This window comes from Bombina bombina, chromosome 3 (assembly GCF_027579735.1).
Source record: "Bombina bombina isolate aBomBom1 chromosome 3, aBomBom1.pri, whole genome shotgun sequence".
Taxonomy (NCBI): domain Eukaryota; kingdom Metazoa; phylum Chordata; class Amphibia; order Anura; family Bombinatoridae; genus Bombina; species Bombina bombina.
The window spans coordinates 546,282,306-546,309,805 of record NC_069501.1 but is presented as its reverse complement, the minus strand read 5'-3'; the positions used below and the strand labels follow the sequence as shown (position 1 = coordinate 546,309,805).

General features: G+C 38.8%; 1 protein-coding gene across 2 annotated transcripts in view; it reads left to right on the top strand.

The window, feature by feature from the left end:
- Positions 1-27,500, top strand: part of PHACTR4 (phosphatase and actin regulator 4) — a 404,839-nt gene that overhangs the window by 169,373 nt on the left and 207,966 nt on the right. For both annotated transcript variants that reach the window (XM_053707046.1, XM_053707045.1), the window contains exon 3: positions 2,567-2,716. In XM_053707046.1, the coding sequence (XP_053563021.1) occupies positions 2,567-2,716 (150 nt within the window). The remainder of the gene's footprint in view (positions 1-2,566; positions 2,717-27,500) is intronic.

Below are 27,500 nucleotides of genomic sequence, written 5' to 3'. Positions count from 1 at the left end.
GATCATTACATATATAAAATATATATATATATATATATTTGCTATGTCTAAGACTTGCATAGGATGGTTGTTCTTGACTTGGAGATATTCCAGAAACTCTGTAGCGCTTACCAAGGTCTAAACATGCTGACTGAAGATTAAGATTTTATTTTTACTAGAGGATTTCATTTATATCAAGTGTGTGGTTACTTTGGCGTCAAGCCTAGCAGCACTAGGAGAAGTTCAACTGAGAAGTATTCTTTTAAAAGGTGTTCCCTTGTAGGTAGAGGGAAGTACAGATGTTGGGCAGGATGGCTCATCCCTTGAGAACAGAGACCTGTGTCACTAAGAGGGAGGGGCAACAAGTGACTCACAGAGTAACTTGTAACTCCTTATCTGCTGAGTTGTTTGTTTTTTTTATTTATATATATATATATATATATATTTTTTTTTATTTTTTTTAAATCGGTTACAGGTATCACAAAATTCTGTGATTTAGAAAGCTGGTGTATATGAAGAAAAAGAGGAAGAGTTTCAGGTAAAGCTTATATTGAGGGAGAGGGAGAAATTGTAGGGTGAACTTAATTGTAAAATATATGAGGAATTTATATGGAAAGCTAAGGGAAATTTATAGGCAGAGATTATATGGAGAAGTAGGATGTTTATGTGCTTACTGAAGAATTTTAAATTTAGTTATAGGGAGAGGTTATAAAATGAGGTAGGAGAAATTTATAGGGAGACTTTATTATAGAGAAGAGAAGTTATAGAAGGTTATATATAGAAAGGAAAAGTAAGAAGGTTATATGACGCATTATGGAGGGTTCTAGACTAGGTTTATAACATACATATCACACACACACACACAAAATTACTAGTCAAATTTTTACTTGACTATTAGAAATTTCAAGAAAAAAAGATTTTATTTATATATTATATATATATATATATATATATATATATATATATATATAGTATGTGTGTATATATATATATATATATATATATATTCATAAATATGATAGAGGAAAAGTATAGAGAAATCTTACATGAAGATAGGATGTGTTTATATTAAGAACTCAAATAGCTTTAGGGAGCTATTGAGATCTGTTACACTGTACAATGTAAGTCAGTAGACGTCTCATTCCTACTTCAGGGAGACTCCTCTCTCTGTCTCACTGCTTTCTGTTGACAGCAGGACTGCTAATTACAGCATGGATCCTGTAAATCCAGTTTGAAACGTAGAGGTGGGGAATGGGTTAAGAGGGCGGCATTGATATTAAATTCCCAGTGTATGTTTCTCACTCGGCTGCTCTACTCTGTATAAATATACAACCTTTCCTAACTCTATACTCTCCCCCTCTTGGGGGTATTTAGATAAGCTTCTGTGGTCCTATCGTGAAAGAAACCCTAAGAAACACACACAGAGGGTGGCGATGGGGCACGCATTCTTTTCCCGACCGATGAACCCAGCACTGCGGGGTTAGTATCAAATATGGCAGGGGGGTGGGTACTGAAGGGTGAACTCTGCTACCCTGTATGGCAATTAGTAAGGTAGCCTCATGAACTTGTATGAAAGGCTCTTATGGTATTTTGGGATATGGGTTTGTGTTAGTATATAGTTAAGGTTATGCATGTATAAATAAATATCTGTATTATGACTGCAATGTATTAAGATGAATCTGCGCTAAGGAACTGAAAGCACAACTATATGGATACCAGTGACTATACAACTTTAATTGTGTATTTGATTTATGCATGTTTTCACATTTGTACTTTGCTTGGCCTCTCTGCTTATGGCAGCTGTCTTCAGTAATGTGTTGCTTACACATTGCACACGTCTGTATTTGGTCAGGGGGATAGTTGCAATAACTACACTTAACTCTTCCTCTTTGTATATTTCCTTGTGCCCATTTGTATACCTGAATATTGTTGGCAACAATTTGGTTAAATTGCCACAGAGTTGAAGTATCGGTGGGAGTCAGGCATGTATTTTTCTCCATCTTATTACATTCCTCATCAGTCTGCTCGTTAGAGGGTTAAATCCTTTAATTATCTCCTCTCCACTCCCTGTATTGTGTAATAACTCATTCTAGCCTCCCTTATTACACATGCAGCAACAGTCAGCCTCCATATATTACACATAATGTGATGCTTGTCTCCTTGTTACACATGCTGCACCAGTCCCCATTACACACGTTAACCTCCCTATATTACATTACATACTGAGTAGTGTTTACCTTCCCTTATTACAGACACCGTAGTTTCCTATAACACGCACAGTGATGCTGTCATCCACCCCCTCTTATACACACAAAGCAGTGCCAGTATCCCTGTTACACTCATAGCAGTGTTAGTTTCCTTCTGTAAAATACAGCAATGCCAGTATCCAAATATTACACACACACACACTCCAAGTCAGCAGTTGCTCCCTATATTACACAAGCAATGTCATCCTCCTCTTATTAATTACACTTAGGACATCTTCCCCTATATGTTACAGACACAGTAGTGCTTCCTATTGTACATAAACCAATGTAGTGTTGACAACTGATGTGACCTTCACTTTTTTTTTTATGTACCTTTACAGCAGAGGAGGGGGACACACCTGCAATACCCGCCGCCCAGCCCTCTCCCCCCACAAAGAGAAAGAGCAAGTTCTTGGGGTTTGGGAAATTTTTTAAACCATGGAAGTGGAGGAAGAGGAAAAGTAGTGATACTTTCCGAGAGACTTCTGAGGGTGAGTTTACCATCTGGCAATAAAATCTAGGTGTCAATTTACAGTTAATGTGTACTTGAAACCACATACTGCCAGATTTTATATCTGATTCTGTTTGAGACCAGGTGTGCTAATTAGTTATTTCAATCATGTTAAGAAAGATATATCAATCCAGGCCTGTATGTAGCCCTAAATACCTTTTTAGGAGGTCTGTGTTTCTTCAGTGATGTAAACTATCATGTATCCTTTATAAACTGTCCTGGCTCTTAGCTAATAATTAAAGGGACACGCTGTACTGGGATATTTTTTTCTCCCCTTAAATAAGTTCTCAATGATTCATTTTTACTTGCTAGAGTGTAAAATGAATCAATGGGAGCACATTTATTTACAAATCACTCTTTTTTGACCTTTTATATATTGTCCCTCCCTGTTAATACTTAACAGTAAGTAGCCCTGTCCTAAGGGGCATGGACAGAACTGCTCCTCCCCTTGTTACCTGTATAAAGGTATATCTAAATCGCCACCCCCTCCTAGTTCTGTCCAGCCAGGTGGTAGACAGGACTAGGTCTTCCTCTGTGTGGTTTTTTAATTACTTTTTGTCCAGATTCCCCCAAGTGCTGCTAGCTCTGGCTTACCTTTTCAATCTGGCGCCATGGAAATCTTTGACTTCACTGTTGTAGCATGCAGCAGTGGGTTCTCCGCCCAAAGTTTATTTTGGGAGCTTCCATGTTTCCTTGACATCATAAGAAGGTGGCATCAAGGGGGCTTTGAGCACGATTCCAATCTAGCCTTGGTGTGTGCATTTGACAGCTGTGCTTGGTGGTCCGTTCTTCCTGGAGTCTCTTCTTTCCCACGAAGATCTGCTTCCTTCAAATCATGTCATTTTAATACTGCAGGTATTTGCAGTTTTCTCCAACATTGGTGTGTCCGGTCCACGGCGTCATCCTTACTTGTGGGATATTCTCTTCCCCAACAGGAAATGGCAAAGAGTCCCAGCAAAGCTGGTCACATGATCCCTCCTAGGCTCCGCCCATCCCAGTCATTCTCTTTGCCGTTGCACAGGCAACATCTCCACGGAGATGGTTAAGAGTTTTTTGGTGTTTAAATGTAGTTTTTATTCTTCTATCAAGTGTTTGTTATTTTAAAATAGTGCTGGTATGTACTATTTACTCTGAAACAGAAAAGGATGAAGATTTCTCTTTGTAAGAGGAAGATGATTTTAGCAGACAGTAACTAAAATCGATTGCTGTTTCCACATAGGACTGTTGAGATGAAGTAACTTCAGTTGGGGGAAACAGTTAGCAGACTTTTCTGCTTAAGGTATGACTAGCCATATTTCTAACAAGACTGTGTAATGCTGGAAGGCTGCCATTTCCCCTCATGGGGACCGGTAAGCCATTTTCTTAGTCAAAAACAAACAGAATAAAGGGCTTATTATGGGTTAAAAAAACTGGTAGACATTTTTATGGGCTAAATCGATTGCTTTATTTGTGCATATTATTCAGATTTAGGCTAATAATTGGCATTTATAATCTTGGGGAACGTTTATAAAACGGCAGGCACTGTATTTGACACCTTTTTCAGTCAGGGGGCCTTTCTAGTCATAGACTGAGCCTCATTTTCGCGCCATTAATGCGCAGTTGTTTTCTTTCATGTAATTAGCAAGAGTCCATGAGCTAGTGACGTATGGGATATACATTCCTACCAGGAGGGGCAAAGTTTCCCAAACCTCAAAATGCCTACAAATACACCCCTCACCACACCCACAATTCAGTTTTACAAACTTTGCCTCCGATGGAGGTGGTGAAGTAAGTTTGTGCTAGATTCTACGTTGATATGCGCTCCGCAGCAAGTTGGAGCCCGGTTTTCCTCTCAGCGTGCAGTGAATGTCAGAGGGATGTGAGGAGTATTGCCTATTTGAATGCAGTGATCTCCTTCTAAGGGGTCTATTTCATAGGTTCTCTGTTATCGGTCGTAGAGATTCATCTCTTACCTCCCTTTTCAGATCGACGATATACTCTTATATATACCATTACCTCTGCTGATTCTCGTTTCAGTACTGGTTTGGCTATCTACTATATGTAGATGAGTGTCCTGGGGTAAGTAAATCTTATTTTTTGTGACACTCCTAGCTATGGTTGGGCACTTTGTTTATAAAGTTCTAAATATATGTATTCAAACATTTATTTGCCTTGACTCAGAATGTTCAACTTTCCTTATTTTTCAGACAGTCAGTTTCATATTTGGGATAATGCATTTTAATTTAACATTTTTCTTACCTTAAATTTGACTTTTTCCCTGTGGGCTGTTAGGCTCGCGGGGGCTGAAAATGCTTCATTTTATTGCGTCATTCTTGGCGCGGACTTTTTTGGCGCAAAAATTCTATTTCCGTTTCCGGCGTCATACGTGTCGCCGGAAGTTGCGTCATTTTTTTGACGTTATTTTGCGCCAAAAATGTCGGCGTTCCGGATGTGGCGTCATTTTTGGCGCCAAAAAGCATTTAGGCGCCTAATAATGTGGGCGTCTTATTTGGCGCGAAAAAATATGGGCGTCACTCTTGTCTCCACATTATTTAAGTCTCATTTTTTATTGCTTCTGGTTGCTAGAAGCTTGTTCTTTGGCATTTTTTCCCATTCCTGAAACTGTCATTTAAGGAATTTGATCAATTTTGCTTTATATATATGTTGTTTTTTCTCTTACATATTGCAAGATGTCTCACGTTGCATCTGAGTCAGAAGATACTACAGGAAAATCGCTGTCAAGTGCTGAATCTACCAAAGCTAAGTGTATCTGCTGTAAACTTTTGGTAGCTATTTCTCCAGCTGTTGTTTGTATTGATTGTCATGACAAACTTGTTAAAGCAGATAATATTTCCTTTAGTAAAGTACCATTGCCTGTTGCAGTTCCTTCAACATCTAAGGTGCAGAATGTTCCTGATAATATAAGAGATTTTGTTTCTGAATCCATAAAGAAGGCTATGTCTGTTATTTCTCCTTCTAGTAAACATAAAAAATCTTTTAAAACTTCTCTCCCTACAGATGAATTTTTAACTGAACATCATCATTCTGATTCTGATGATTCCTCTGGTTCAGAGGATTCTGTCTCAGAGGTTGATGCTGATAAATCTTCATATTTATTTAAAATGGAATTTATTCGTTCTTTGCTTAAAGAAGTCCTAATTGCTTTAGAAATAGAGGATTCTGGTCCTCTTGATACTAAATCTAAACGTTTAAATAAGGTTTTTAAAACTCCTGTAGTTATTCCAGAAGTTTTTCCTGTCCCTGATGCTATTTCTGCAGTAATTTCCAAAGAATGGGATAATTTGGGTAATTCATTTACTCCTTCTAAACGTTTTAAGCAATTATATCCTGTGCCGCCTGACAGATTAGAATTTTGGGACAAGATCCCTAAAGTTGATGGGGCTATTTCTACCCTTGCTAAACGTACTACTATTCCTACGTCAGATGGTACTTCGTTTAAGGATCCTCTAGATAGGAAAATGGAGTCCTTTCTAAGAAAAGCTTATCTGTGTTCAGGTAATCTTCTTAGACCTGCTATATCTTTGGCTGATGTTGCTGCAGCTTCAACTTTTTGGTTGGAAACTTTAGCGCAACAAGTAACACATCGTGATTCTCATGATATTATTATTCTTCTTCAGCATGCTAATAATTTTATCTGTGATGCCATTTTTGATATTATCAGAGTTGATGTCAGGTTTATGTCTCTAGCTATTTTAGCTAGAAGAGCTTTATGGCTTAAAACTTGGAATGCTGATATGGCTTCTAAATCAACTTTACTTTCCATTTCTTTCCAGGGTAACAAATTATTTGGTTCTCAGTTGGATTCCATTATTTCAACTGTTACTGGTGGGAAAGGAACTTTTTTACCACAGGATAAAAAATCTAAAGGTAAAAACAGGGCTAATAATCGTTTTCGTTCCTTTCGTTTCAACAAAGAACAAAAGCCTGATTCTTCATCCTCAGGAGCAGTTTCAGTTTGGAGACCATCTCCAGTCTGGAATAAATCCAAGCCAGCTAGAAAGGCAAAGCCTGCTTCTAAGTCCACATGAAGGTGCGGCCCTCATTCCAGCTCAGCTGGTAGGGGGCAGGTTACGTTTTTTCAAGGAAATTTGGATCAATTCTGTTCACAATCTTTGGATTCAGAGCATTGTTTCAGAAGGGTACAGAATTGGTTTCAAGTTGAGACCTCCTGCAAAGAGATTTTTTCTTTCCCGTGTCCCAGCAAATCCAGTAAAAGCTCAAGCATTTCTGAAATGTGTTTCAGATCTAGAGTTGACTGGAGTAATTATGCCAGTTCCAGTTCCGGAACAGGGGATGGGGTTTTATTCAAATCTCTTCATTGTACCAAAGAAGGAGAATTCCTTCAGACCAGTTCTGGATCTAAAAATATTGAATCGTTATGTAAGGATACCAACGTTCAAGATGGTAACTGTAAGGACTATCTTACCTTTTGTTCAGCAAGGGAATTATATGTCCACAATAGATTTACAGGATGCATATCTGCATATTCCGATTCATCCAGATCACTATCAGTTTCTGAGATTCTCTTTCCTAGACAAGCATTAACAGTTTGTGGCTCTGCCGTTTGGCCTAGCTACATCTCCAAGAATTTTTACAAAGGTTCTCGGTGCCCTGCTGTCTGTAATCAGAGAACAGGGTATTGTGGTATTTCCTTATTTGGACGATATCTTGGTACTTGCTCAGTCTTTACATTTAGCAGAATCTCATACGAATCGACTTGTGTTGTTTCTTCAAGATCATGGTTGGAGGATCAATTTACCAAAAAGTTCTTTGATTCCTCAGACAAGGGTAACCTTTCTGGGTTTCCAGATGGATTCAGTGTCCATGACTCTGTCTTTAACAGACAAGAGACGTTTAAAATTGATTACAGCTTGTCGAAACCTTCAATCACAATCATTCCCTTCGGTAGCCTTATGCATGGAAATTCTAGGTCTTATGACTGCTGCATCGGACGCGATCCCCTTTGCTCGTTTTCACATGCGACCTCTTCAGCTCTGTATGCTGAAGCAATGGTGCAAGGATTACACGAAGATATCTCAATTAATATCTTTAAAACCGATTGTTCGACACTCTCTAACATGGTGGACAGATCACCATCGTTTAATTCAGGGGGCTTCTTTTGTGCTTCCGACCTGGACTGTAATTTCAACAGATGCAAGTCTCACAGGTTGGGGAGCTGTGTGGGGATCTCTGACGGCACAAGGAGTTTGGGAATCTCAGGAGGTGAGATTACCGATCAATATTTTGGAACTCCGTGCAATTTTCAGAGCTCTTCAGTTTTGGCCTCTTCTGAAGAGAGAATCGTTCATTTGTTTTCAGACAGACAATGTCACAACTGTGGCATACATCAATCATCAAGGAGGGACTCACAGTCCTCTGGCTATGAAAGAAGTATCTCGAATTTTGGTTTGGGCGGAATCCAGCTCCTGTCTAATCTCTGCGGTTCATATTCCAGGTGTAGACAATTGGGAAGCGGATTATCTCAGTCGCCAAACGTTGCATCCGGGCGAATGGTCTCTTCACCCAGAGGTATTTCTTCAGATTGTTCAAATGTGGGAACTTCCAGAAATAGATCTGATGGCGTCCCATCTAAACAAGAAACTTCCCAGGTATCTGTCCAGATCCCGGGATCCTCAGGCGGAGGCAGTGGATGCATTATCACTTCCTTGGAAGTATCATCCTGCCTATATCTTTCCGCCTCTAGTTCTTCTTCCAAGAGTAATCTCCAAGATTCTGAAGGAATGCTCGTTTGTTCTGCTGGTAGCTCCGGCATGGCCTCACAGGTTTTGGTATGCGGATCTTGTCCGGATGGCCTCTTGCCAACCGTGGACTCTTCCATTAAGACCAGACCTTCTGTCACAAGGTCCTTTTTTCCATCAGGATCTGAAATCCTTAAATTTAAAGGTATGGAGATTGAACGCTTGATTCTTGGTCAAAGAGGTTTCTCTGACTCTGTGATTAATACTATGTTACAGGCTCGTAAATCTGTATCTCGAGAGATATATTATAGAGTCTGGAAGACTTATATTTCTTGGTGTCTTTCTCATCATTTTTCCTGGCATTCTTTTAGAATACCGAGAATTTTACAGTTCCTTCAGGATGGTTTAGATAAGGGTTTGTCCGCAAGTTCTTTGAAAGGACAAATTTCTGCTCTTTCTGTTCTTTTTCACAGAAAGATTGCTATTCTTCCTGATATTCATTGTTTTGTACAAGCTTTGGTTCGTATAAAACCTGTCATTAAGTCAATTTCTCCTCCTTGGAGTTTGAATTTGGTTCTGGGAGCTCTTCAAGCTCCTCCGTTTGAACCTATGCATTCATTGGACATTAAATTACTTTCTTGGAAAGTTTTGTTCCTTTTGGCCATCTCTTCTGCCAGAAGAGTTTCTGAATTATCTGCTCTTTCTTGTGAGTCTCCTTTTCTGATTTTTCATCAGGATAAGGCGGTGTTGCGAACTTCTTTTGAATTTTTACCTAAAGTTGTGAATTCCAACAACATTAGTAGAGAAATTGTGGTTCCTTCATTATGTCCTAATCCTAAGAATTCTAAGGAGAAATTGTTGCATTCTTTGGATGTTGTTAGAGCTTTGAAATATTATGTTGAAGCTACGAAATCTTTTCGTAAGACTTCTAGTCTATTTGTTATCTTTTCCGGTTCTAGAAAAGGCCAGAAAGCTTCTGCCATTTCTTTGGCATCTTGGTTGAAATCTTTAATTCATCTTGCCTATGTTGAGTCGGGTAAAACTCCGCCTCAGAGAATTACAGCTCATTCTACTAGGTCAGTTTCTACTTCCTGGGCGTTTAGGAATGAAGCTTCGGTTGACCAGATCTGCAAAGCAGCGACTTGGTCCTCTTTGCATACTTTTACTAAATTCTACCATTTTGATGTATTTTCTTCTTCTGAAGCAGTTTTTGGTAGAAAAGTACTTCAGGCAGCGGTTTCAGTTTGAATCTTCTGCTTATGTTTTTCATTAAACTTTATTTTGGGTGTGGATTATTTTCAGCAGGAATTGGCTGTCTTTATTTTATCCCTCCCTCTCTAGTGACTCTTGTGTGGAAAGATCCACTTCTTGGGTAGTCATTATCCCATACGTCACTAGCTCATGGACTCTTGCTAATTACATGAAAGAAAACATAATTTATGTAAGAACTTACCTGATAAATTCATTTCTTTCATATTAGCAAGAGTCCATGAGGCCCGCCCTTTTTTTGTGGTGGTTATGATTTTGTATAAAGCACAATTATTCCAATTCCTTATTTTATATGCTTTCGCACTTTTTTTCTTATCACCCCACTTCTTGGCTATTCGTTAAACTGAATTGTGGGTGTGGTGAGGGGTGTATTTGTAGGCATTTTGAGGTTTGGGAAACTTTGCCCCTCCTGGTAGGAATGTATATCCCATACGTCACTAGCTCATGGACTCTTGCTAATATGAAAGAAATGAATTTATCAGGTAAGTTCTTACATAAATTATGTTTTTTGAGAGCAGGGCATGCAGATGCATGTGTGAGGATCTAAGAATCTCTGAAAAGGCTTTTAGAAGGCGTCATTTGGTATCGTATTCCCCTCAGGGCTTGTTTGGGTCTTAGCAAAGACTATATCTGGGACTGTATAGGGGTTAAATTGAAAAACGGCTCCGGTTCCGTTATTTTAAGGGTTAAAGCTCTGAAATTTGGTGTGCAATACTTTTAAGGCTTTAAGACACTGTGGTGAAATTTTGGTAATTTTTGAACAATTCCTTCATACTTTTTCACATATTCAGTAATAAAGTGTTTTCTGTTTGAAATTTAAAGTGACAGTAACGGTTTTATTTTAAAACGTTTTTTGTGCTTTGTTGACAAGTTTAAGCCTGTTTAACATGTCTGTACCTTCAGATAAGCTATGTTCTATATGTATGAAAGCCAATGTGTCTCCCCATTTAAATTTATATGATAATTGTGCCATAGCGTCCAAACAAAGTAAGGACAGTACTGCCACAAATAATGATATTGCCCAAGATGATTCCTCAAATGAGGGGAGTAAACATGATACTACATCATCCCCTACTGTGTCTACACCAGTTTTGCCCATGCAGGAGGCCCCTAGTACATCTAGTGCGCCAATACTTATTACCATGCAACAATTAACGGCTGTAATGGATAACTCCATAGCAAATCTTTTATCCAAAATGCCTACTTATCAGAGAAAGCGCGATTGCTCTGTTTTAAACACTGAAGAGCAAGAGGACGCTGATGATAATTGTTCTGTCATACCCTCACACCAATCTGAAGGGGCCATGAGGGAGGTTTTGTCTGAGGGAGAAATTTCAGATTCAGGAAAAATTTCTCATCAAGCTGAACCTGATGGTGTGACATTTAAATTTAAATTAGAACATCTCCGCGCACTGCTTAAGGAGGTGTTATCTACTCTGGATGATTGTGACAATTTGGTCATTCCAGAGAAATTATGCAAGATGGACAGGTTCCTAGAGGTTCCGGTGCCCCCCGACGCTTTTCCTATACCCAAGCGGGTGGCGGACATAGTAAATAAAGAGTGGGAAAAGCCCGGCATACCTTTTGTTCCTCCCCCTTTATTTAAGAAATTATTTCCTATGGTCGACCCCAGAAAGGACTTATGGCAGACAGTCCCCAAGGTCGAGGGGGCAGTTTCTACTCTAAACAAACGCACTACTATTCCTATCGAAGATAGTTCTGCTTTCAAAGATCCTATGGATAAAAAATTGGAAGGTTTGCTTAAAAAGATTTTTGTACAGCAAGGCTACCTTCTACAACCAATTTCATGCATTGTTCCTGTCACTACGGCAGCGTGGTTCTGGTTCGAGGAACTAGAAAAGTCGCTCAGTAGAGAAACTCCATATGAGGAGGTTATGGACAGAGTTCACGCACTTAAATTGGCTAACTCTTTTATTTTAGATGCCGCTTTGCAATTAGCAAAATTAGCTGCGAAAAATTCAGGGTTTGCTATCGTGGCGCGCAGAGCGCTTTGGCTAAAGTCTTGGTCAGCGGATGTGTCATCCAAGACAAAATTGCTTAACATTCCTTTCAAAGGTAAAACTTTATTTGGACCTGATTTGAAAGAGATTATTTCAGACATCACTGGGGGAAAGGGCCACGCCCTTCCACAGGATAGGTCTTTTAAGGCTAAAAATAAGCCTAATTTTCGTCCCTTTCGCAGAAATGGACCAGCCTCTAATTCTGCATCCTCTAAGCAAGAGGGTAATGCCTCACAACCCAAACCAGCCTGGAAACCAATGCAAGGCTGGAACAAGGGTAAGCAGGCCAAGAAGCCTGCCGCTGCTAACAAAACAGCATGAAGGAGTAGCCCCCGATCCGGGACCGGATCTGGTGGGGGGCAGACTCTCTCTCTTTGCTCAGGCTTGGGCAAGAGATGTTCAGGATCCTTGGGTGCTAGAAATAGTTTCTCAAGGTTATCTCCTGGAATTCAAGGCACTACCCCCAAGGGGAAGGTTCCACAAGTCTCAATTATCCTCAAACCAAATAAAGAGACAGGCATTTTTACATTGTGTAGAAGACCTGTTAAAGATGGGAGTGATACACCCAGTTCCAATAGAGGAACAAGGAAGGGGATTTTATTCCAATCTGTTCGTAGTTCCCAAAAAAGAGGGAACGTTCAGACCAATTTTGGATTTGAAGATCCTAAACAAATTTCTCAGGGTACCATCGTTCAAAATGGAAACTATTCGAACGATTCTACCCACCATCCAGGAAAGTCAATTTATGACTACCGTGGATCTAAAGGATGCGTACCTACATATCCCTATCCAGAAGGAAAATCATCAGTTCCTAAGGTTCGCTTTTCTGGACAAACATTACCAGTTTGTGGCTCTTCCATTCGGATTAGCCACTGCTCCAAGGATTTTCACAAAGGTGCTAGGGTCCCTTCTAGCGGTTCTAAGACCAAGGGGCATTGCAGTAGTACCTTACTTGGACGACATTCTAATACAAGCGTCGTCCCTGTCAAAGGCAAAGGCTCATACGGACATCGTTCTAGCCTTTCTCACATCTCACGGATGGAAGGTGAACAAAGAAGAGTTCTCTGTCCCCGTCAACAAGAGTTCCCTTCTTGGGAACAATAATAGATTCCTTAGAAATGAGGATTTTTCTGACAGAGGTCAGAAAATCAAAACTTCTAAGCTCTTGTCAAGTGCTTCATTCTGTTCCTCGTCCTTCCATAGCGCAGTGCATGGAAGTAATAGGATTGATGGTTGCAACAATGGACATAGTTCCTTTTGCACGAATTCATCTAAGACCATTACAACTGTGCATGCTCAAACAGTGGAATGGGGATTATACAGACTTGTCTCCAATGATTCAAGTAGATCAAAAGACCAGAGATTCACTCCGTTGGTGGCTGACCCTGGACCATCTGTCTCAGGGAATGAGCTTCCGCAGGCCAGAGTGGGTCATTGTCACGACCGACGCCAGTTTAGTGGGCTGGGGTGCGGTCTGGGAATCCCTGAAAGCTCAGGGTCTATGGTCTCAGGAGGAGTCTCTTCTCCCGATAAACATTCTGGAACTGAGAGCGATATTCAATGCTCTCAGAGCTTGGCCTCAACTAGCAAAGGCCAAATTCATAAGGTTCCAATCAGACAACATGACGACTGTTGCTTATATCAATCATCAAGGGGGAACAAGGAGTTCCCTGGCGATGAAAGAAGTGACCAAAATAATTCAATGGGCGGAGGATCACTCCTGCCACTTGTCTGCGATCCACATCCCAGGAGTGGAAAATTGGGAAGCGGATTTTCTGAGTCGTCAGACATTTCATCCGGGGGAGTGGGAACTCCATCCGGAAATCTTTGCCCAAATAACTCAATTATGGGGCATTCCAGACATGGATCTGATGGCGTCTCGTCAGAACTTCAAGGTTCCTTGCTACGGGTCCAGATCCAGGGATCCCAAGGCGACTCTAGTAGATGCACTAGTAGCACCTTGGACTTTCAACCTAGCTTACGTATTCCCACCGTTTCCTCTCATTCCCAGGCTGGTAGCCAGGATCAATCAGGAGAGGGCCTCGGTGATCTTGATAGCTCCTGCGTGGCCACGCAGGACTTGGTATGCAGACCTGGTGAATATGTCATCGGCTCCACCATGGAAGCTACCTTTGAGACAGGACCTTCTTGTTCAAGGTCCATTCGAACACCCAAATCTGGTCTCCCTCCAACTGACGGCTTGGAGATTGAACGCTTGATTCTATCAAAGCGTGGGTTTTCAGATTCGGTGATAGATGCTCTGGTTCAGGCCAGAAAACCTGTAACTAGAAAAATTTACCATAAAATATGGAAAAAATATATCTGTTGGTGTGAATCCAAAGGATTCCCATGGAATAAGATAAAAATTCCTAAGATTCTCTCCTTTCTTCAAGAACGTTTGGAGAAAGGATTATCTGCAAGTTCTCTAAAGGGACAGATCTCTGCTTTATCTGTCTTACTACACAAAAGACTGGCAGCTGTGCCAGATGTTCAAGCATTGTTCAGGCTCTGGTTAGGATCAAGCCTGTTTACAGACCTTTGACTCCTCCCTGGAGTCTAAATCTAGTTCTTTCAGTTCTTCAAGGGGTTCCGTTTGAACCCTTACATTCCATAGATGTTAAGTTACTATCTTGGAAAGTTTTGTTTTTGGTTGCAATTTCTTCTGCTAGAAGAGTTTCAGAGTTATCTGCTCTGCAGTGTTCTCCTCCTTATCTGGTGTTCCATGCAGATAAGGTGGTTTTGCGTACTAAGCCTGGTTTTCTTCCTAAAGTTGTTTCTAACAAAAATATTAACCAGGAGATAGTTGTACCTTCTTTGTGTCCGAATCCAGTTTCAAAGAAGGAACGTTTGTTACACAATTTGGACGTTCTCCGTGCTCTAAAGTTCTATTTAGAGGCTACTAAAGATTTCAGACAAACATCTTCCTTGTTTGTTGTTTATTCTGGTAAAAGGAGAGGTCTAAAAGCGACTTCTACCTCTCTTTCCTTTTGGCTTAAAAGCATTATCCGATTGGCTTATGAGACTGCCGGACGGCAGCCTCCTGAAAGAATCACAGCTCACTCCACTAGGGCTGTGGCTTCCACATGGGCCTTCAAGAACGAGGCTTCTGTTGACCAGATATGTAAGGCAGCGACTTGGTCTTCACTGCACACTTTTGCCAAATTTTACAAATTTGATACTTTTGCTTCTTCGGAGGCTATTTTTGGGAGAAAGGTTTTGCAAGCTGTGGTGCCTTCCATTTAGGTGACCTGATTTGCTCCCTCCCTTCATCCGTGTCCTAAAGCTTTGGTATTGGTTCCCACAAGTAAGGATGATGCCGTGGACCGGACACACCAATGTTGGAGAAAACAGAATTTATGCTTACCAGATAAATTACTTTCTCCAACGGTGTGTCCGGTCCACGGCCCGCCCTGGTGAATTATTTTCTCTAACTACAGTCACCACGGTACCATATGGTTTCTCCTATATATATTTCCTCCTGTCCATCGGTCGAATGACTGGGATGGGCGGAGCCTAGGAGGGATCATGTGACCAGCTTTGCTGGGACTCTTTGCCATTTCCTGTTGGGGAAGAGAATATCCCACAAGTAAGGATGACGCCGTGGACCGGACACACCGTTGGAGAAAGTAATTTATCAGGTAAGCATAAATTCTGTTTTATTTGGCATTTTTGGCTGGGGTTTGTAATTTCAGAGTATATGTATGTGCAGACTTTAATTTGTTGTGGAGCCTGTATTGCCTCAATCTGTATCTGTCCAACAAACATTTGACATTGCTTTGGGGTATGTTTTTTAATTTTCTTTTTTTTTTTTTTTTTTTTTTCATTTCTTTCTTTTTATATTTTCTAGTGATTGCCATATTTTAATATTCTTGTATTTTCCTAGTCCTGAATCTCCGCCTAAGCCCATCTGTTCCCTTTGTTTTGACCCTTGCTGGCAGAACAAGAAATTGTGTAAAGTCTGTAATGGGCAAATTTATGGTGAAAGCTTTGCTTTTGCACCTGAGAAATCTGCAGAATGTGTTCAAGCAATTAATTCTGTTTCTAATGGGGTCAATTCTGAAACACCGGTTTCTTTTGATTCCTCCACTCTGTGACTTAATAAGAGGCATTAAAAGAGACTTTCGTATTTGAGAATGAACAATGCCATGTTTAAAGGGACACTGAACCCAAATTTTTTTCTTTTGTGATTCAGATAGAGCATGACATTTTTTTTTTTTTTTTTTTTTTTATTGAGGTTAAGATCACAAAACAACATATATGTGATACATTGAAAAAGAATGCATAGGTACAAAAAAAGAAATATTCACAATATACACATGATGCAAAAGAACATTATTTTTGTTGCATCACAAAAAAAGAACAAAAGCAAGAAACAAAAATAGTCTCAACCTCATTTTTCTATTTTTTCTTTTTCTCTAGCTTCAGGATATTCAAAATTATATAATGATATAGTGCTTATTCCTCTTCAGAAAATGTTAATGTGAATTGAACTTTCAGATGCAACGTATACTATAATTTACATTATTTTGTCATGCTATATCTTATCTTTTAAATAACAGTCTTAACAATAATTAAGTTTTACCCTTTTCTTCCCTTTCCGTCTTAGGTCAATTATTCACAAAAACAAAAAAAAAAACACAGAAAAAAAAAAAAATAAAAAAAAAATAAAAAAAAAAAAAATCAACCAACCTAACATACCTAATCCACTAGGGGAAAGAGGACTTAAACAACCAGACAACACTGAGCATAGTAACACTAAAACACAACATGTAATTATCCCAAAAAAAAAAAAAAAAAAAAAAAAAAAAAAAAAAAAGAGGGGGGGATGGGAGATGAGCAGAGAAGACTACCATAGTCCCATCAATACTAGTTCTGAGTTCCTAAATGGGTATATCATATGTTCTCTTTCATTTAATGGAAATATCTTAATAAAAGCTGTCCATTTTTTAAAGAAACCTTCAATATCATTCTCTTCTTCTATATTAGTGTCTCTTTGCTCTATTATATATTGTTTTTTTAGGCAGTTTTTGAGCTCATTTATACTGGGGCTAGCCCTTCCTTTCCATTTTTTGAAGATTAAATATCTTGCCGCTAGAATAATCATATTGATTATTTTATTATGCTTCCGAAGATCTTTCGTTGCTTCCCATAAAAAGATTACAGAGATTATGTCCAACCTCAGAGGAGAGATTTTTAAAACTTGATTAATCCAGTATTCTATCTTAGCCCAAAAATGTTTAATCTTGGGGCATTCCCAGATCATATGGATAAGATCTGCTGATTGTAATGAGCATTTTGGGCATGTACAAAAATTAATATTCCCACATCTTGTCCCTTTTTTTGGAGTGTAGTAGGTCCTATACAATAACTTAATGTGGGATTCTCTCCATGTGGCTGATAAAGTAATTTGTGATACTTTTAAAATAGAAGCCTGGATTTTATTTGAATTTATAGGATGTTGAGTTATCATAGAATCCCATGCAACTGCTAAGTTTCCTAGATTCATCTCCCCTTTATTAGATATCAATAATTGATAGCATGGTGAGATTGACATAAACCCATTTTTAGCTAATACAAGCCAATTCTCCAGCTTTCCCCAGGACCAGTTCCAACCAGATTCATTTATTATCTTAGTTATGAAGTGTCTAATTTGTAAATATGCAAAGAATTCTTTATTGCTGAGGCTGAATTCTCTTTTTAAACTTTCGAATGTTTTAATGCAGTGGCCGTTCCAGTCTATTATCTGAGAAATGTTATTCAAACCTAATGTGTGCCATTTTTGGAAGGGTGCCGATTGTATTCCCGCTTGAAATTTAGGGTTCCCTTTAATTGGCATATAATTCGAGACACTTCCTTTAATAGATAATAACTTGCATATCTTTCTCCATGCCTGTAGTGGATATATTAATGTTTTGAATATCTTAATTTCCTGGGGGATTGTCTTAGGGCTACAGTGTATTAAGGCTGTGGGAAGGTATGGTAGACTTACATTTTTTTCAAGTTCATTATTTGTTACATAATCTTTATTTAAAATCCAATCTATAACTATTCGGGCCAGTGAGGCCAGATTGTAGAATTGTATATTTGGCAGTGCAAGTCCGCCGTACTTCTTAGGAAGTGAAAGTTTCATTAACGAAATTCTGGGTTTTTTGCTCTGCCATATAAAAATTCTCATCATACTATTAATTTTTTCAATATCTTTCCTTCTGAGGATTATTGGAGTATTCTGTAAAATGAATAATAACTTTGGGAGCAAGATCATTTTAAATGCGGCAATGCGACCTGAAATCGAGAGTGGGAGATTCTGCCATAATTTCAAACTCACCTCAATCTCTCTCAGTACTGGTTTTACATTAAGATCATAACATTTGTCTAAATCGGAAGTGATCATTATCCCCAAGTATCTAAATGATTCTGAGACTCTAAAAGGAATTTCCATCGAAGAATCAGGATTCCTTCTAATCCATAATAATTCAGATTTTAACGCATTAATCCTATAACCCGAGAAGGATCCGAATTGTTCTATAATTGAAATAAGTATGGGTATATTGTTTTGCGTGTTAGAGATATATAGCAGGATGTCATCCGCGTATAACGCAATTTTAAGCTCTGTTCTACCTATCTTTATTCCTTCCATTTGTGTTCTTATTGCTATTGCCAAGGGTTCAATTGAAATGTTAAAGAGGAGAGGGGGCATCCCTGGCGTGTTCCCCTTTCCAGTGATATTTCCGAAGATAGTGTATTATTAACAATTAACCTCGTGAATGACTTTTTATATAAATTCTCCACAAATTTATGGAAATGTCCTCTGAACCCAAACCTATAGAGAGACGAGAGCAAATGATCCTGATGAATTGAATCAAATGCTTTTTCTGCATCAATTGAAACAATTGCTAAATCTGGGGAGTCCCCCTCTCTCCTCTGCCCCGCCAAATCAGTAGATTTAAAATAATCTATAGTGACTAATACTTCCCTGATCTTTGCTGTTAGATTTCGTTTCTGCAAAAATCCTGCTTGGTCTTTATGTATTATTTCCGGAAGTACCAATTGCAATCTCTTGGCTAAAATGGAGGTCAGGATCTTATAATCGGAATTTAATAATGCTATGGGCCTATAAGATTCCTTTTTTGTCGGATCCTTCCCGGGTTTAAGAATCAGTGTAGTGTGAGATGCACAAAACTGAGGCGAGACCACCTTTCCATCAATAAACATGTGGTTAAAAAGCTTACTTAGCGGTGAAACGACGAATGGTGCAAGGATTTTGTAAAATTCATTTGGTAATGCATCTGGACCAGGTGCCTTATTTGATGGAAGCTCCTGAATAGTCTTTAGAATTTCTTCCTGAGAAATTGGGGAGTTAACCATTAGCATTTTTTCACCGTCAAGTACAGGGTGGACAATTTTGCTCCAGAATTCATCTGATTTAACTTTGTCTGAATCCCTTAGAGAGTAAATTTTTGAAAAATATTCTGAGAAAATGTTGGCAATATCATCTATATTTATATGGGTTTTCTGCTTATGCAGAAGCTTATCTATTAATGGGGATCTTTTCTCTCTTTTTAACAGATTGGCCAATAACTTTCCAGCCTTATTGCCATAACGATAAAGTCTTGCCTGAAGTTTAAGCTCCTTCTGAGTCTCTCTATAGGTTAGAAATGAGTCTCTTTCGTTTTTTGCTCCAATGTATCTGATCCAACTTCCCGGGGAGTTATCAAGCAAATAGCGATTATATGAGTTAATTACAGCTTTTGTCACTTCTGATTCTCTAATTCTTAGTGTTTTATTTCTATTAGCAATATATGAAATCATTTCCCCCCTAAGAACTGCCTTTGCAGCCTCCCAGAAAATATCTGGGCGATCAACATAAGTCTTGTTAAATTCAGCATACTCTTCATATTTGCTTTTTAACCAGTTTTTAAATTTTACATCATTCGTCAGCCATGTGGGGAAGAAGAAGCGAGAGGATCCTAGTTTGAAATCATTATATTGAATTTCTATTGTAATAGGGCTATGATCTGATATACAAATAGGGAGTATTTTGGCTATAATTTTCATTTTACATAGTCTTTCATCAATAAGGAACAAGTCTATTCTAGATAGAGTCTTATGAGCTCGAGACAGACAGGTGAAATCTCTTAGATCTGGGTTCTGGAGTCTCCATATGTCCCTGACTAACAAATTTTTGGAAATTTTCTTAAACATTTTAGTTTCTAGGCTGTCTCGCTTATTCCTCCCCACAGTAGGCTTCTGTCTAAGTCTATCCAAGGGTTGGTGTGGGGCCATATTGAAATCCCCGCCTAGAATTAGGTATCCTGTTGATTCAGAAATTATTTTTGATTGCAGAGTGTCCCAGAACATTGGATCAAACACATTGGGAGCGTATAGATTACAAAGTGTATATAGGATTCCTTCTATCTTTAATTTTAAAATTATATATCTCCCTTCCGGGTCTGAGATACTGTGCAAAGTTTCATATTTAATTCTTTTCCCTAACAAAATTGCCACGCCTCTCTTCCTTTTTGTGCCTGTGGAAGCAAACACTTCCTTTACCCATGAGAACTTCAGTTTTAGCACTTCCTGCATATTTAAATGAGTTTCTTGTAGCATAGCTATATCAGTACCAATTTTTTGTAATTGAACCAAAACTGATTTTCGTTTGATGGGAGAGGTGAGACCTCCAATATTCCAGGAGGTTATTTTACACTTATCTGCCCTGCCCATCCCTCATCCACCCTAAGAAAAAAACAAAACAAAAAAAATAAAACAAAACAAAAAAAAAAAAAAAAAAAAAAAAAAAAAAGGAATTCCTAAAGCTATATACCCTCCTAGTGCAGGCATTCCCCCGGGGGCCCTGCACAACCCCCTTACAGAACTTACACCTTGCATCATATATCTAACTGTAATCTGTAAATTCGGAAATTATGCTGAACTTTCCCTTATTTTGTCTTATTTTCTTTCCTTCACCTATTGTCATTCCTTCCCAGTTCTTCTACAAATTTCTCTGCTTTTTCTGCAGATTCAAAAAAATGGACTTCATCATTGAGAGTAACTTTTAATTTAGCTGGGTAAATTATAGTGGCACGGTAACCTGCTTTAATAAGTTTCGTGCAAGTAGGGGATAGCTCTTTTCTTTTCCCCGCTGTTTCAGCGGAGAAATCTTGGAATAATAGTATATTGTTTGTCCCTAAGGAGATAGGTTGGTTCTTTCGGTAGTACTGAAAGATTACCATCTTATCCTGAAAGTTTAGTAGTTTAGCTATTATTGGTCTAGCTCTGATCTTCCCTCTTCCTTCGTCAGATTGACGCCCTACTCTGTGGGCCCTTTCAACTATTATTGGAGGGTAAGAAGGAGGTAATCCTAGTATTTGTACTAAGGTTTCAGATATAAATTTTCCCAAATTTTCATATTGTTTCCCCTCTGGGACCCCTATTATTCTTAGATTGTTTCTCCGCGAGCGATCTTCAAGATCCTCTATTTTAGCTTGTATTTTAGATAGCATTATATCTGCAGCTTTTAATTTAGAGCTATGGATTGAGCTGACATCCTCCAAGTCTGACACTCTTTGTTCAGCTTCTTGAAGTCTATTTGAGAATTGTCTGATTTCGTTAGTAAGAGATACAATATCTTGTTTAATCTCAAGTTTGAGAGATTCAAATCTTGGGGCAAGTGCTTCAGTTATACTGGATACTAATACTTGAGTATCTGCACTTTCTTTGTTATAGGAGAGGTTAGAGGAAAGTGAATGAATATCTACCTGTGTTTCTATCACATTTTTATTTTTCTTGTCTTTATGTCTAGCCGTCATAGCTGGTGAAGGGGTCTTAATGTGCGTGTGCACGAATTTATCCATGAATTAATTAAGTGCTTAGGAAAATCAAAGAGGGGCGGGGGATGAATTCCCCCGCCCAAAAGTGCCAATTAGTGAAAAAAGGTGTTATGTGTTGTGAGGAGGGAGGAAGAAAAAAAAAAAAAAAAAGGGGAGAGTGAGAAGTGGGTTGTGAGGATATTCAGTGAGGGTGTGCAAAAAAAAAAAAAAAAAAAAAAAAAAAGTGAGTTATAGTGTTTTTAAATTATGACGGTGTGTTACTTTAGGCAAAAGTTACACCAAAACAAGCTTAACCTATGTATCAGATTATTCTTTTCTCCTATTTCTAATAACTGCGATCACTCCTAATTCCTGAAGAGTTAGGCTATACTTTAACAGTATCCAATTTACTTATAATTTGTACTCAATTTTTATGTATATTCACATTTAATTTGCCAGTATATGAAATCAAAAGAACTACTACATTAATTTACCCCCTTTAATACCTATGAGTGTCTCTTAACAATCTGCTACTTATGCAGTAAATATTTTTATTTCAATAATTATCGCCAGTCCTGAAATTCACCTGAGGATGACAATTCTTATATAATGTCTTTCTATTTCTCTGGGTTAGATGTACTATATGATACGGAGAAAGTCACCAATTTACTCCACTTATGTGTTCAATATTATTTAAGTCTGGCCTGTACCCAGCTTTGTATAATTGTCACAACAGAGATTATCAACTATTTGCCCTGGGACTGTGATTCATTACCCCCCTAGAGTAGAGAACACAAAGGGAAATACTCTTTGACACTTAAGCTATAATTCAACACCATATCTTAACTTTAAGATATATTTTTAAGATATGTTCTGTACTCTGAAATGGGCTGCCGATCAGTTAAAGAAAACCTGAAGTAGATTCATCTTAATAGTTAACTTATAAGTAAACAGTCTCAAAATAGAACACAGAAAATCAGAACATTTCATCATAGAATGACATAATCCCCTTATTCTTATCTTAGCACTATGTTCCAAAGTATCCTAGATATTGCAAAGAACCTTAAAAAGTGTTCTACACAAAAAGATATTTTGTTGCTTTGAGTAGAGCACAGGGAAAACCTGAATAAGTAACGAAGAAAGATCAGGCACAGCAATACTATACAGTAGATGGGAATAAAACTTTTATAGCATATATGCTGTTTTTTAATTATTACCAGCGGAGTAGCAGGGCGTATAACTATGCCCAGGTTTATGGGTCTCTGCAATCAAGGCATGTAGAGCATTTATTCATAGGCAAAAATAATATATTCTATGGACCAATTTTACTAGTAATCCTAAGGTGACCCTAGCACACTAAGTTTTTCTAAAAGAGGATACTGTAAAATTGGCTGAGGATTAAAGTAGAATGAAATTGTAGCATATACCAACACATTTAAGTTTAAATGACAAAGCAAAACAGGTATGTTGTTAGAAATATGAAAGAACGTGGACACAGTGGGATATTTGGGACAAAATTAGTCTATAAGACAGTATACTGAAATCAAAAACGTTCTTCTGATAGTTCAGTCTTTTTATTGGGGCAGCTTATAGTGAGCAGGGAGGGAAAGTCATGCAGCCAAGACGCTGAAGAAGTTTAATAACTTGTGCAGCTTGGCAAAAAAGCAAAATAAATCACACTTTTTGGTCCACCCAATTTCCTTGTCCAAGTATGGGGATTTAAATGGATAGGAAAGTGTGCTTTTACTTTTATGCTGCCGTGACTTTCAGGGTAAAAAAACTTCCCTTTGGGTTTTGCGATTTCTTTCTGTTAGATGACTTCTTTATCTAGTGCACAGACAAAATTCAGCAGTTATATAGTGTGCACCTCAACAGAAAGAGAGTACCTTATACCATGCAGTTTGGTGCAATGGAATTGGCGGATCCTATACGTTCAGCGACCAGGCAGGCAGATCAAGCCAGCACTGAGATATCTTCCTTCCTTCTTCGGTGGTTCAAGTGCCGAGTTACTTCCCAGCCCAAGATGACTGAGCGACACCTGTAGATGGAGGCTGCCAATAATCCACCAGCAGCATCGGTGTGTGGAAACACAAGGCAGCAGTCGCTTCCACACCACGCCAATGAGCAGCGCGGCGCCGACCCAGCTACGTCACCGGTCAGCGCCCTGATGGTCCAGGTGCACCTCTCCAGACACAGGACGGAAAGAAGCGGCAAATCCTCGTCCCGTCCAGGCCCAGGAAGGAACCCGGTAAGATTAGGCAATGGTTGGAACAGCACTTTGTTGGTGTGTTGAGCCGCTGGTAGACCAGATGTTTTCTTGAGGAATGTAGGTTCTTTAGGTTGGCTCCAGGAATCCCAAGTCCTTAGGCAATCAGCTGCAGGGCAATATCCCGTTCACCTCCTCACGCAACACCGGTGGGAGGGGTGAGGGAGAGCAGCCGGTACTTGCTGTTTAATATCCGCAGAGGACTGGGGTTAAGATGGTAACGGCCAAGCAATAAGAGATGCGGTGCCCTGTGGTAGCACCGCTATGGATCCGGGATCCAGTTGCCCTTGGATAGGTAGCCTCCCTGGACAAGGGTTTGAGCGCGAAAATTACCGCCAGTGGCTAGAGTGGAGAGCTAGAGAGAGCGTGCTCGCAGTGTGTCCTGCACTCAGTCTCCTCCCCCGGAACCTCCTCTTAGAGCATGACATTTTAAGCAACTTTCTAATTTACTCCTATTATCAAATTTTCTTTATTCTCTTGGTATCTTTATTTGAAATACAAGAATGCAAGGTTAGATGCCGGCCCATTTTTAAAACAAAAAAAAGCTTAGATGCCTTCTTTTTCAAATAAAGATAGCAAGAGAACGAAGAAAAATTAATAGGAGTAAATTAGAAAGTTGCTTAAAATTGCATGCTCTATCTGAATCATGAAAGAAAAAAATTGGGTTCAGTGTCCATTTAAGCCATGACCTGAGTGATGAATATTTTCCTGTTTCAGAGGCTATCATATCTATGTATTTAGCAATTTTTTCTAAACCTGAAAAGCAGCTTGGGAAGCCTGAAAGATATTTAAACACTCTGCTTTGTGTAAATCAATGCATACTCCGTTTTCTATGCCGCCTAAGGGGGGTGCTTCTATTTCCAGACTGACTAAGAAAAAGATTTTTTTTCCACTGACGATGCTTTTTACATTTGAAGATTTATTGGATACAAAATCTTTAGAGATTATATCTTCAACAAGGGGCTATGTTTCATCCTCTACTTGCTTTATATTCTGTCCTCAGTGTCTGATAATTTGTCACAAGCTATGCCTGAAATTCAAATGTAACACATTTTTGTTAAGATCTTAAAGTTGCCTCATTTTGTTTATTTGCTGCTTCAGAGATATTGGAGCTTAATGCAAAATCCATGACCATTGCCAACATAAGTCTTGTTGCTTTGTAATTAGGAAGCTGATCTTGGTTCTAACGTTAACCTCCTGTGATTACCTTTTGAAGGAGATATGCTGTTTTGTAAACAGATTGATTTTGTTTTTTAAATGTTCAGGAGAAAGAGCCCCTTTCTTCCATGGGCATCTAGGGTTCATAAAAACCTATCATTTGCAAACAGGCAATGTCCTCTGTACCAGAATTTCCTCTAAGGATTCCTTTTGTGCGCAAGATTGGCAATCTCATAACCAGACCACAGGGGACGTGGCAAGTCCTTTCCAGTCCATCAGGCTAAAAAAAACACTATTTTGCTGGTCCAAACTTTTCTGCTTGGTGGCAGACTCTCCAATAGAAGCTATACACCAATTTGTCTGCAAGCATTTAAGTGAATGCGTCATTTATGAGATTTCGGTTCATGGAAGTAAGGGTTTGTATTCTCTTCTTTTTCTTGTATAAAAGAAGACGGTTCTTAGAGACCTGTGCTGGATCTGCAAGCATTGATTTTGCTCTTAAAAGTATAAGTAAAAAGCAGCTTGTGGTGCAGAAATCTATTTATTCAATTTACATAATACAGCTTATCTATTTAAGTATAGCACCCTCGGATTATTTCTATTTTTAAGAAATTTGCATATTACAAACTTTTAAAATGGAATCTGTACTTTCAGTCATCAATCTGATGCCTCCAAATGTATTTCGCTGTCTCTCTCTGTTGACCTCAAAGATGCATTTTTTTATTTTCCAGTCACAGTATGCCACAGAAAAAAAAATATAAGGTTCACAGTGTGAGACTATCACTTCCAATTTGCTGTGCTTCCCTTTGGTATTTCTACACCTCCAAGGGTCTTTACAAAGGTCTTATGCACATGGCATCAGTCATTCATGTGGGGAAATGGGCAAGATAGAGAATGTGTCCTTTCAGTGCGATTTTTCTAAGAAATTTCAAGAAAACCATCAGTCTATCTCATCAGATTTCCTTTCCAGGGGAATTAAGGAACATTCTTCATTGGTGGTTTAAGACCCAGAATCATTCCAGAGGCCTATCCTTTCTAGTGCCAGATTGGATCCTGCTTCAAATGGATGCTAGCAAACAAGGTTGGGGTGCTCTTTGTCAGAGGCATTATGCACAAAGGACTTGAGGCAAGCAAACCCAGTCCAGTTATTGTCAAATGTGTTGGGGATTGGAGCCATTCTTTAGGCTTTACTTCAGGAGAAATGATTCAGAAAGAGACCGCAATCTTCATAGTGATTCTTCTCTTATAACTATGCAGGCCTTGGTTTCTTCCCATTCAAAGAATAATTTTACTTCCTCCATGGCTCACCCAAATCGGCAACAGTTCAACTTAATGGCATTTTTGCTGAGACTGCTTAACTTTAACAGATGAATATTTCATTTCAGCTCCTGTTATTCAAACCCTTTTGCAGGCTAGAAGGGGGTCTACCTCCAGAACCTGTTATAGAATATGGGATATTTTTTTTTGACTGGATGGTACAGCATAATGCTTCTACAGCATCCTTTTGTGATTCACAATTGCTTTACTTCCTACATGATGGTTTTCTCCAAGGACTTCATCCTTCAAGTAGGCCTTCCGTGCCATCTTGGGATCTTCCTCTGGTTTTGGATACTTTACTGGAGTCACCATTTGAACCTTTATGTGAGGTTTCCTTTAGGTTCCTTACTTTGAAAACTATTTTTCTGGTGACCATCACATCAGCTAGGCATGTTTCTGAATTGCAAGCCCTTTCTGTTAAGGATATTTTACGGACTGTCTGAATTTCTACCTAGTGTTGTCTCTACCTTTTAGAAGGATTGGGATATTGTGCTTCCTTCCTTTTTCCAGGAAGGACGAGAGTCACAGGGAAAGACGATATACTGTCCAGATGTGGTACGCTGTTTGTAGAACACAAGCATTTTGCAAGATAGATTGTCTGATCATAGTACCAAAAGGGTCAAGCTCCTGCAAAATCTACCATTTCCAGTTGAATTGTCCAGGCCATCCCTAGAGCATACAAACCAAAAGGGTGACAGGCGCCAGAGTGGCTTAAGGCATTGCCATTCTAGGGCAATTACAACTTCATGGGCTCTTGAAGCAAATGCTAAACCTGAAGAAATTTGTTAAGCTGCAGTTTGGAAGTTTTATCATACCTTCATGTCCCACTATAAACTTGACGTGCACCTATCTGCTTCTGCTAAATTTTGGTCTTAAATAAACTACTTATATATAAATTTCTTCTTTCTTTTGCAGTTTTTGTTTTTCCTCTTCTTTCATTTTACTTTTTGAGTAAATACAAAAAACTGTTTTGTATCATTCAAATAAAGTGAAGGTGATCAGTAAGCAATAATAAAGGAAAATAGTCCTTATAGTAAATGCCTCAAATATGTGTAATTCCAGCTTGTGTTAAAAAGATTTAACTTCAGGTAATTACAACAAATTAATAAGTCTCCATGTGAGGAGTAAGCCCTCAAATATTTCTAGTAACTCTGAAACCTACAACTAGAAACCGTTATTAAATATGGCTACTACTAAAATAAATTATATTTAACACCTCCTCTTATAA